This window comes from Fragaria vesca, linkage group LG6, assembly GCF_000184155.1.
Source record: "Fragaria vesca subsp. vesca linkage group LG6, FraVesHawaii_1.0, whole genome shotgun sequence".
NCBI lineage: Eukaryota > Viridiplantae > Streptophyta > Magnoliopsida > Rosales > Rosaceae > Fragaria > Fragaria vesca.
Genome location: NC_020496.1, coordinates 16,612,612 through 16,624,747, shown reverse-complemented (window position 1 = coordinate 16,624,747; position 12,136 = coordinate 16,612,612). Strand labels below are relative to the sequence as shown.

Genomic DNA, 12,136 nt, shown 5'->3' with positions numbered 1-12,136 from the left:
AAGGACACTCAAAATGGAAACTCAACAATCTGTCACCATTATTAAAACACCACACACTGAATATATGACTGTGTTTCGAATCGATCGGAACATGTTAGAGTAATTTGAAGGAATGAATCAGAACCGAACTGAAGATTACGTGCAACATGGTTTTGGCCATGAGATAAGGGCTGGGTGTTGCACTACTTTTCGGGCGATGAGAAGAATTTCCACCACCATAAACTCCTGTTTTCCCTTTTTGTCCCTTTTCTGAAGCAACCAATAAATCTCCTTGTTCTTTGCTGCTTCCGCTTCCATCATCTTCTTCTGATCTATTCAGTCTCACTGTGCCCGGTACACCTTCAACAGCACGCCCAAGGTTTAGGTAGATTTTGAATGGAATAGTTATATGCCTCGAAAAATCAGTACAAAGTACAAACTTATATAAATAATGGATGGATTCTTACCATGAATAGTTTCTTGTCCTTGCAGCCTTGAGAGGCCAACATCACCTTGACAATGTTCCAATTGGAAAGAGCCATTTGTGATAGCCAAGCTAGACAGGATCATCAACAGCAACCATGCAAGTAATTTACGCTTCATTTTCTCAAGCTTGGGGTATGGGTTGGGGGGGTAGGGGTATCTAGTTTGGTTTGATAGATAGAGAGAGACTAATAAAATGCTAGGGCCTCAGGCATATAAGTCTAGCTTGAGAGAATCATAAAAGTGAAGCAACTGGCACATCAAACACATTAGGTACAATACCATTCCCAAATGAGTGTAGAATGAACTCGGGAATGTTAGCGTTAAAGAGGAGCAGCCTTTTGCAAATGGCTTCATATATTATTCCGAAATCATATCACTTTCCTTATGAAGGAATATTTTCTGATATCATTGTTGGTGTTGTCAAGTATGTATTCATGTGAAGAGGGCCTTTTCAAATTAAAATTGGACGAGAAAGGGATTGTTTAGCTGCCATTATTCCTTACTCTGGTTCGCTGTTATACATGGATACCTCCTTTGCTAAAATGCTTGTCATGAAGAATTATTGGTTAATCGGTTAATTTGGGTAACTTTTAGAAGTGACATGTGCTATGTTGATTTTAACCTTGTCTAGTGTTAATGATGACTGCAATGAGATTGGCCGCATTGTACGTGGATATAGAACCTTTTAATTTCATTCGAATGCAACAAGAAACAAACAATTTCAGCCTTAAATTCGCTTAACTAGTCGATTATTTTCATGCACATGATATAAGGTTAGATAATAATTGAGTACGGTTATTGAGACCTCTAAATTTGCTCAGTATACTTCTCATGCTCTATACACCTCCAATTACTTTTAAATACGAGCATTTACTCACTAGACTTCTATTCAAATTTCTAAATATAATTCACATATATTTCAATATATTATTCATTACACATTTTATCTGACACGACCCACCCCGAATTTCACCCTGAAACCCGGAGTAAGTCGTGCGGGGACCACCTCCAAGGAAAATTTACCGAAAAGATTGGTAAAACCTCCCTTGAAGATGGACAACCCTAACCTGAAAAATCTCCAATTCACACACTTACTACAGCACTTCCAAAAATATCACACAATTATCCAGCTAAATAAAAGCAAATAATATTCTTCAGCAATTCTAAACATAAAGTCAACCGACCGAGCACACCACCGGAATAATATATAATAATCCCAAAGTATTCAGAGCTACTAGACACTAGCGGAAGCAAGAAAACACTAGTAGGTTAAACAGGTAACCTACTGATGAAAACTAGCGGAAAAGCGGGTAACTATGCCTCGTCTCCTACTAGGTCCAACCTGAACTCTGCAGACTGGGCAATTTAAAACGAAGAGCCCAGGGGAAAACATGTGGAACAGTTAGAGTGAGTGGACAAAAATAAATTAAATAAAAATATTTCTTTATGCTTCTCCAATTTAATTTCCAAATAAAATAATACTGCATGCAATCGCTCAAAAGCGCTCAACTCAAAAACTGGCAACTTCACGACCAGCACCGGCTAGTCTCCAAAACTTAATAAAATACAGCCTCTCAGGCTAAATTATATATAAAAATATATAAGTGTATGTATTTACACTCGTCAGACTCCTTGTATGAATTCTAAGAACAAATTAGAAAAAAAATAGAAATTCATACAAGGCTACTACGCTTGCGTCTAACGCTCACGTCACACCATAATGGAATTGTACCTCAGTATGGCGGAAAGAGTACGAGTGTATATACGTGTGGACTCCCTATATGAAAACCTAAATAAACCAAATAAAAAAAATAGTTTTCATATAGGGCTACTAATTAAGCTTGTGTCTAACACTCACGTCACACCATAATGGTATTTTACCTCATTATGGCGGATCAGCACGTATGGCTAGCTAGCATTTACATATACATACTATCATCATAAACAACCAATAAACATATCCACCGAAAATCTCATTTTCGGGATCTCTCCAAATGAGGAAAATTGCCAAATATCCGAGAAATAAATAAATCTCAGGAAAAGAATTAAATGATCAACAGATAATTCATCGCATGCTTTTCAATTAAAATTAAGGTCCACTCACAAATTAGGCTTAAGCCTGATGACGCTCCGAGGCTTCCTCTGCTCGGGCCTCCTCTCGTCCTGTTCCAAATATATAATTAATTTCCCACCAAAAATCTAATATTTAAACAAAATGGGCAAAATTAAACGTGAGCCTCCCACACACTCATCGTTGCCCAAATTCGCCATTCTTAACTCAATACGGCTCAAACTTCGCCGAACATACCGGCAGCCGTAACAACAACTTCCCACAGAATATGACTTAAATCCTACGGCCGGATTCTACATTAATTAACCGCAAAAAATACCAAACTTCGGAAAATCACAAACCTATCCAAAACTCATCCAAAAATTCTATAACTCACTTCAATAAACTCCCCTTAATATTCCACATTTAAAAACATAAAAATCTCCCAACCGGCGGCGGCTCCGCCGGCAACGGCGGCCGGAGGCCAATTCCGGCGACCTCCAAAACCTATGAAATTTTGACAGAATAATCTCCTCATCATGCTCTACAACTTTCCTGACCAGCACAAACCCAAAATCCAAGCCTAACTAGGGCAATCGAACACAAACACCTAAAAGCCCTATAAATTTCAACTCCACATTTCTCCTTACCTAGCTCAAGAGAGGGAGAGTCCTTTTAGGGCAAGGCTGCTGGGTTGGAGGGCTACAAAACCGTACCAAACTTGCCCGGATTGGTGGCCGGAGGAGGGAGTTCCGGCGAAATGCTTCCCGGCGTCTCCGGCGGGATTTCTCCTCTTCCTGCGGGTTAGAGGCTCGGGGGCTAGGCCGGGGAGGGAGAGGAGGTGGCGGGGCTCCGAACTGGGATGGAGCGGTGGCAGCTGGCTGGCCGGACGGCGGCAGCTGGTGGCTGGGAGCTTCCGGCGGAGAGAGAGCACGGGAGGGAGAAGGAAGAGAAAAGAGAGAAGAAGAGAAAGGGAGGAAAAATGGGTTGGGCCTCCCAACCGGTCCAACCTTATATCAACCCAACTCAAAAATAAAACACCCCGAAAAATAATACCCGAATAAAAATTACATTTTACTAGCTCAAAATTTACTATTTTTATCGTCGTCATATTTTCCTCTTACGAATAATCCTCCGCACATAATCGTCCCCGAAACCCCTCTAGGGACCAATTAAACTATTAACTCAATGACGGAGACGGTAAAATTCTTATTATAAACCAGCTAGTAAATAAGGTAAAAATATAAGAGTCGGGATGTGACATTATCACTCGCTAGACCTCATTTTTTTGTTCTTATCGATCATCAAAAACTCATTATCTCTAAAATAAAAATACACTCATTATAATTAATTACTTTTTAGTTTTCACTCTACATATTTCAATTATAATTCCATTCCTTAAATTAAGAACCTAAATCTCTTGCAAATCAAATAACACAAGGTATTGGGTTTCAGAAAGAAAACTTTTATCAACAAGAAAATTTTCTAACATGAATTAGTTTTCCTTTTTTCTATTTTACCTGTGCTAAACAAGGATTAAGGATAACCATTTTTTCTCTATGTATATTCCTTTTTTTTTTTCCTTTGTTTTATGTACGTAACTCATGATAGATTATTTCAATAGTTATTTAGTTTTTTCATTATCGATTTTTTTACACACATATATATATTTATATATATATATTCCTTCACCTTGTATATTTTTCAACATGTATGATAATATAAATTTTTATTCCCCTTGTTTAAATTTCGACATTGATCATAGTTTTAGCTCTTATTAGATATTTAATTGTTTTAATAATATGTAGTAAAATTATAAAATAAAAATATATAAGAAAAATAATAAAGAATTCAATTATATTATTATTGAATTAAAAAGTCTAGAGAGATCAAATATTTTATTTTTTTGGTATAATTATTGTCCTTAATAGTCATTGTGTAAGAGGATATATCAGTCGTTCAATAACTCATCATAATAAAGTGAGGTTTTTTTTTTTTTATTTTTTAATTTTTTTTATAAAATAACTCACACACTCTACATATGTCAATGGTTTGAACCCATGACCTCAAAGTTGTTAGTTAAACACTTTAATCAACCAGACCGCAACTCACCGACACTCATAATAAAGTGAGGTCAATTGAACAATTTTGAAGTTCCCAATAGCTGCCCTCATAACAATTTTACTATAACTACACAGATGTAAAAGAATATTATTTTACTAAGGGTTTAGCTATGTAAAAGAATATTGTGCCTTTGAAATTTCACGGGAAGACGGGAAGCGCGAGGGCTCTTCTGGATGGGCTTAATAGCTGGAAAGGATGCTTTTTTGTCAGCCCCATTGGGCGGATCATTATGTGTACTCTAACGTCTGATAATATAAGGGTTGACCAATTATTTTTAAAAAAGCTATGGATACATGCATTAATGATGTTAATTTCTTTTTTCTAGTGGTAACAACAAATAGTAAACAGATGAGATCGACAAATGGGCTGGCACTCAAGCATGACTAGTATTGAGGTTCGACATGACACTACATCATGTTACCCAAAGCACGATAACGGATCTCACTAGTTATATCCAGTGACCCACTTTGATGTCAAATTACTAGGATGACTGTGGTGTATGCAAGTGGTGTCAAGGAGAGTGGATTAAGCAAAAGTGGCTGAAACCTAGGTAGGCAAAGATACCTACATTATTTCATATTGGCATGGCGGTGAGCTTGTGGAAGTCCTTGTTACTATTAGGAGGAGTAAGAAAGGCCTTCTAGGGGTCATTGGAACAAAACTAAGACTCAAAATGGAGAGATGAAAACTAAGAAACCAATCTAATGCAAAGGTTGTTCAAAGTTGAAGAGCCTCAGGAAGTACTGGCTCCGGCCCCATATATGATGTAGAACAACTTGTAGAAGAGTTCGAGGAGTAGCTGAAAAACTAACGTTGTAAGCAAGTATAAGTTTCCTATTATTCCTAGGATTACTTTTCCTTTTCTTGATAAGCTTCGAATATGATACATGATTCAATAAGGATTTCTTTCCAATAGGTTTTGTTATTTCTTATTTCTATTCTAAATATGATTTAGTTAGGAGTTAGAGCCTATATAAGACACCCTCTATTTAATAATATTTCAAAAAACACAGAGATTTATCTCACTTATTGATTTCAAATTCGGTGCGACGCTTGTCTACATATCTCACTTTTCAACCTATAGCTTTCACTACGTTACCCCAAAGGAAGGAGAAGATATTAGGAGTTTTCTCATACTGGGATGTAATTGCTGGTCCAACTTTGCTAAACTCCTGTATAGATCAACATCTGACCTATTATTGTTTCGGAAGTTAATATTCCAATGGTCCTATGTTTCAAAATACACGAGAGTACCTGATCATGTACAAATCATCCTCTTCTTTTTTTCGATACAATTAACATAGATAGGGTTAGGGTTATCTCATAGTGTTTTGTGGCTTTCTCTAAACTCGAAAACTTTCTTATAACCCCTATGAAGGGTACGGTGTTTTGGATGTGTTTTGAAACAATGGTAGCAAATTTTTGAATTCTCGATATCAAGAAATGAAATTTGAAAACAAGTCTCCAGTACATGCAGACAAACAAAAGCTTCATGACTCGAGCGATTCTTGATATCAACTGCATCTATTAGATCTAATGGATGCAGTTGATATAAGAAAGAACTTGAGCGAGCAAGGAAGCTTTTGTTTGTCTGCATGTGCTGGAAACTTGTTTTCAAATTTCAACTCTTGATATCGAGAATTCAAAAATTTTCTACCATTGTTTCGAAACACGTCCAAAACACCGTACCCTTCATAGGGGTGATAACGAAGTTTTCGAGTTTAGAGGAAGCCACCTAACACTATGATCATTAAAAAATAACCCTAACCCTAGACATGACCGGATGGGCCATTGTATCGAAAAACCGAAGAGAATGATCATGATCAGGGACTCTCGTGTATTCGAAACATAGAACCATTGTACCAAAAACTTGTTTTCAAATTTCAACTCTTTATATCAAGAATTCAGAAATTTGCTGGACAGGATAGGAAGACATCTCCGCAAGACCGCAACTGTAGCAGTGTAGCACTCATTATGGCCGGTGTTAATGTATATAGCACTCAATCGACGATCGTGAAGGGAAATATATTATAAATTCGGAAGAAAATATACCCCAAATCTGAAGGAAATTAATTGAAATCTATAAAAACCATCCGGTTATTACTTCCCAAAAAAATTCTAGCTTGAAGTTGGTTATTCCAGAAAGTTTTAGGTCTAATTGTGTTGGGTTTTACTCGTCTTCTTGCGCGCACATCTTTGGAATGGATTATTTTAATTTGATTTTGTTTACATATATTCAGTGTGAGCTTGTTCGAATTTGATTGAGTTCACTGCTTGTTAAGTTCTATTATTTTACAGAATCTTCTGTTCATCATCCCAATGTGATTGTGTATGGCATTGCCGTAGGTTGAAATCTTCTGTGTTCAGTCATTTCGTGCCGGAGAATTTGAGATGGTGATCACCTTAGTTCTATGCTGAAAGCCACTGGAAACAGCACATCTGTTAATTTATGGAAATGATACGCTAAACTTTTTGATTGACATTTGGGAATATCACAACAAGCAACCGACAGATTCAAGAGCGGGTCATATTAATGTTCATATAGCTCAGTGCTACTGGCACTCATAGAAAGCGATCATTTTAGACTCATCTGCAATCTTTTTGTCAGCTTGTGTTTACTGTATTAATAATTTGGAGTCCGCAATGACTTTCTGGAAGTGCAAAAAAATGTATCATTTGCATTCGGTTTAGTTGATAAAAGGAACTTGTATGATGCCTGAGGCATTTTGGTCACCATGACAACAAAGCTGGTTAGTAGGTTGTGTCACTGAGCACAATCATGTATTACTAATAATTATGTTTATGATCGTTTTCACTTTTGATGCCCTTTTATGGCTTTCACTTTTTACGGTCTCTGTTTTTGATCAGTTCAGTATATTTCATACTAATGATCTCTACTATGTCAGGCTAATAGGTTTTGCAAATATGCTTGCTGATGTTAGGGTGTGTGCTTTTCTGGTTATTAAACATAAAAAAATCCCTAACAAGTTATACATAGCTTTGCTTTTCGTTGCTTCTTATCATTCTTTCAGTCTTTAACTAATTATTAAGATGCCATTTTCTGCAACTTGGGTGTCTTAGACCATGCATACTTATCTTAGGCTCGATCACAATAATGACTACGAGCCATCACCCACTCATCTTAATCGTCACATTCGCATATATAGGTGGGAAGAGCACACAGCATAGTGCTTCCAATCATCATTGATAATTGATTAAGAATATGTTCCTGCAAAGAAAAGATAGAAAAATTATGCTAGCATGGTTTGTTTGGCTACGATTTCTGTTTTGTTATGAGAATACCAGAAAACTAGTTCTGATTGCTTTACTTCCATATCTGTTATCACCTTAGAGATACCATATACTGTATACATGCCATGTGTTTATACTAAGTTGTTACTGTAAATTTCAGTTTATCAGAATCTTGTACTAATTAATCATCACCTATGATCGATGAATGATGACTTGTTGCATAAGATATGCTAATTGGACTCGCAGAATTTAGCTATGTTTGTGTAGTGAGGACACCACTTCCAGATCCAACTAGCTACTTGTTCTTATCCTTCATAATTTAGAACGCAAGAGATTCTATTAGGGTTGGGCACGGGCCGAGCCCGACACCTATTTTACTGGGCCCGGGCTCGGACCGGACACACTTTAACCGGGTTGGGTTTTATTGTTTCAAATTCAGGGCCCGGAAAAAGCCTTGACCGGTGCAAGAATTTTAGAGCCCGGTAAAAGCCCGGACCGGTAAAAATAGGGTCGGTCCTGTCGGGCTTGCAGGCCTGATAACCTGATTTTTGAATGATTCTACATTTCTGCAATGCAATCTACTTGTCTGCATAATCTGCATTTTTATACTATGAAATCACTGAAATGTGAAAGACTGAAAATTCAACACACTGCACAATGCACACAACTGAGTGAACTGACAAGTGACAACTCAATTGCAAATCTGCAATAGCAAAACCAGACCAACTGACCAAGTGTTCAACTGTTCAAGTGTTCAACAAAGGCACAAAGCAGTAAAAGCACAGCAAAAACTAGCAAAGCAATCAAATCTCAACTGAATTTAAATAAAACCATCAGTCTAGCACTAACAAATTAACAAGAGAAGTCATTTTAAACAACAAATAAAACTCCAAGAGAACTAAGTAGGCAAGTATCCAATACCAATAGTCCAACAATTCACAATAAAAATAAGTAATCAGTAAGCAATCAAACATTCAAAATAGCTGAACAAAATCATGGCATCAATCTGTTATCTGCCATTGACAAGTCTGCTGCTATGCTGTGAGTTCATAACTTCATATGCTGACATGCCCTTCATCTTTTACCTATAAGAGAATAATTGAATATTAGTCTATAAGAAATGAAGAATGTAACAGTGAATAAATGGAAGTATGGAACAAATAGAACAATAGTATTCCACAGACCAACCTAGATGAAGCTACTTTAGTGTTTAGAAATTAGCACATTCATCATTCCTAAATCCTAACAAAGCTGCTAACTCAAGTTATAAAGTCTCACATTCAAAATCAAAAGTCACGTATAACCAACTCACATACATCAACTCATCAAGCTCAAGCTAGCAGTATAAATTAATGATTGATTGAGGAGTAAGAACTTGATTCAATTAAGACATACTGATGTATACCTTTTGCTTTCTTTGTTGCAAGAGTCATTCTAAGAACTTTTGCAGGATTGGACTTGGTGGTTCCAACACTAAGAACAGCTGGAATTGTTGGAGTTGCATTAGCACTTGTTTTAGCTACTTTTGCAGCTTTCAAGGACTTTGAGGTTCTAGTTGGCTTAGCTGCCACAAATTGTGCAACTTCATCTTCGTCATCTTCACTTTCTGCCACAGCCACTAGCTTAGCCTTTCCTTTTCCCTTTGCAGCCTTTTCTTTTGCCTTTCGCTTTGCCTCAGCTACAATAAAGTTTGAAATAATGAAACAATCAAACAAGTCAAATGAAATAATATTAAGACAAAATCATAAAATCACAAATAGACAATACTGTCAGTACATACCTCTTTCCATCTTTTCATAAAATTCAATCTCTGCTTGGCTTGGATAATATTCAATTTCAGATTGATCTTTTTTCTTTATCTAATTTTGCAAGCAAAGCAATGCTTCCACTGTTTTAGGAGTCAAAGAACTCCTAAAAGGATCAATCACTCTACCTCCAGTAGAGAAAAATGACTCAGATGTGACTGTGCTAACTTGGATAGCAAGTACATCCTTTGCTAAATGAGCAAGATTTGGATATTTGTAGCCATTTGTCTTCCACCAATGTAGCAGGCACCAATTAGCTGCTTCTTTCTTGGGTGGACACTCGATTGGATCAAGCAAGTATCTATCAACCTCACTCTCAACAACGACTTCGTTGGATTTAGCTAAAGCCTTTGGCCAACCTGCAACAAAACACATATGAAACAGTCAAAACTTACATGTACAACCTCTCAAAACACACAGTAAGTTCAAAATTGAAGAAGAAATGAAGAACAGCCATAAACAAATTTTAACAAAAACAGAACACACGGTTGGTACTACCTTCCAATAAGTCAGCCATTTTCCCTGACATCTTCACAACCCTGTTTCTCTTCGACTTGAAAGATGAGGTTGTTTCTTTTGTGCTGCTGGAAATGACACTTGCTACAATGCTGCTCTTAAAAGATGTATTGTCATTGGTTGATACATTGGTTGATGTTCTATAGATGTCAGTTAAGGATGCCAAGAGCTCCTTAACAGAGTCGGCCTTGGCTTTTGCTTCCTTAGGTGAATAATGGAGTACTTGTAGGTAAGTATGAGATATGTTCTTCAGCTTGAACCTAAGATCCAATACCAATGCAACCAACAACAACTGATTCATGTCTTCAATGCGTCCAAAATATTTTCTAAACTTGGCAAGCATCTTTTCTGCCATCTTCAACATCAGCAATGAAACTTCACTTCTAGTTCCAGCAGTAGGCACAAAAAGTGCATTAATCTCCCCTTCTATTGCTACAATGTCATAAAATGCTTTATGAGCGGTGGGGTGTTTAGTCATACTCATCCTCATTGTCACATCATGAAAAACCCTCAAGATCAACACAATTATTTCAGCCTTTTCCCAATCCTCATCTTGTGGTGGTCCAACTCTTATTCTTCTTGTTCTTGGTGTCACCGGAACATACTCTTGTTCTTCTTCCTCATCGAGCTCATCTTCTTCATCAAAATATCTTCTATACTTGTTCATTTCCTTCGCAGCCATCCTTTCAAAAGCTGGCCTCATATCTAAAGCTATGTCCAGCATTAAAAAGGTAGAATTCCATCTTGTTGGAAGAACAAGTGCCAGTATTTTTTCAGTGTCTTTGTTCCCTTCTAATTTCTCCTTCCCCATGCACACCTTGAACACGTCCAATCTATTAGAACCAATGTTTTAAAAAACGCGCCTCAGGCGCGCCTTGAGGCTTAAAAGGCGTGAGGCGCAGGAAAATTTCATTGTGTTTTGCAGGTTAGGCGCAGAGGCGCAAAAAACGCACCCCTAAGGCGCATAAGGCGCAAAAAACGCACCCTAAGGCGCATAAGGCGTGCGCCTAGTTGAAGCAACTAAAAACGGGGTCGTTTTGGGTAAGTATTTCGCATAAGCTGGGGGTTGTGCGCCTCCCTCTGTATTTCGCCCTCCTTCCCTGCTCCCTGCTCCCGATCTCCCTCCTCCCTCTCCCTCTCCCTCTCCCTCTTCCTCTCGAACACCCCTCTCCCTCTTCCTCTCGAAGACAGACACACAATCAACCACCACCAAGATTCCCCCAGTTCGCGAATCGCGACCACCACAGAGGCACAAACCATCCGACCATCGACCATACCATCGACCACCACCAGGATTCCGACCATCTGACCAGTCGACCACCGCCTCTTCGTTGTCGTTGTCTTCTTCCTCCTAAGCCTCGCATTGCAGTCACCAACTCACCTCTAATTTGAGGTATGCAGTAGTGCAGTACGCACCTCTTCCTCTGAATTTCTGATTCAATTGGACTGTTGTCACTTGTCAGTGTTGTGAATTGTGTTTTCTTAGTATATGATGCAACATTGTGCTCTGATTATCTAAGTATAGATTGGACTCATTAGAGCAAGCTTCCTGTAAATGCTCACAACTCTGTGTTGGTTTTGTGAATTTGTCTAAGTATAGATTATCTTTGTTAATGGTGTGTTGCAGGCAGCATTTACAGGAAGCTGCCTGTAAATGGTGTGTTGGTTTTGTCTAAAGAGAGGTTGCTTTTGTCATGGTGTGTTGCAGGCAGCATTTACAAGAAGCTGCCTGTAAATGGTGTGCTGGTTTTGTCTAAGTATAGATTGCCTTTGTTAATGGTGTGTACGTGTGTTGTAGGCAGCACAATGAGTTCTAGTGATGGGACACAAAAGAAAGATTTTGCTTGGCAATGGACTAAACCAATTCCTGGTCACTTGACATATTTTCTGTGTGCATTTTGTGATCTGAAAAATACCGGTGGCA

The 12,136-nt window shown here is 37.9% G+C and overlaps 1 protein-coding gene across 1 annotated transcript; it reads right to left on the bottom strand.

Moving 5' to 3' along the window:
* Window positions 1-40: 40 nt before the first annotated feature.
* LOC101298143 lies at window positions 41-751 on the bottom strand. Its single transcript, XM_004303182.1, has 2 exons — window positions 447-751; window positions 41-339 (listed from the first exon to the last, which is right to left on the bottom strand). Exons 1-2 carry the CDS (start codon window positions 580-582, stop codon window positions 95-97), a joined length of 381 nt encoding a protein of 126 aa, XP_004303230.1. The 5' UTR covers window positions 583-751; the 3' UTR covers window positions 41-94.
* Between the last annotated feature and the right edge of the window lie 11,385 nt (window positions 752-12,136).

Coding starts and splice junctions, on each gene's coding strand:
- LOC101298143 (XM_004303182.1), bottom strand. CDS start 582: ATGAAGCGTAAATTACTTGCATGGTTGCTGTTGATGATCCTGTCTAGC. Junction 340..446: donor AGGACAAGAAACTATTCATG/GTAAGAATCCAT, acceptor GTGCTGTTGAAG/GTGTACCGGGCACAGTGAGA.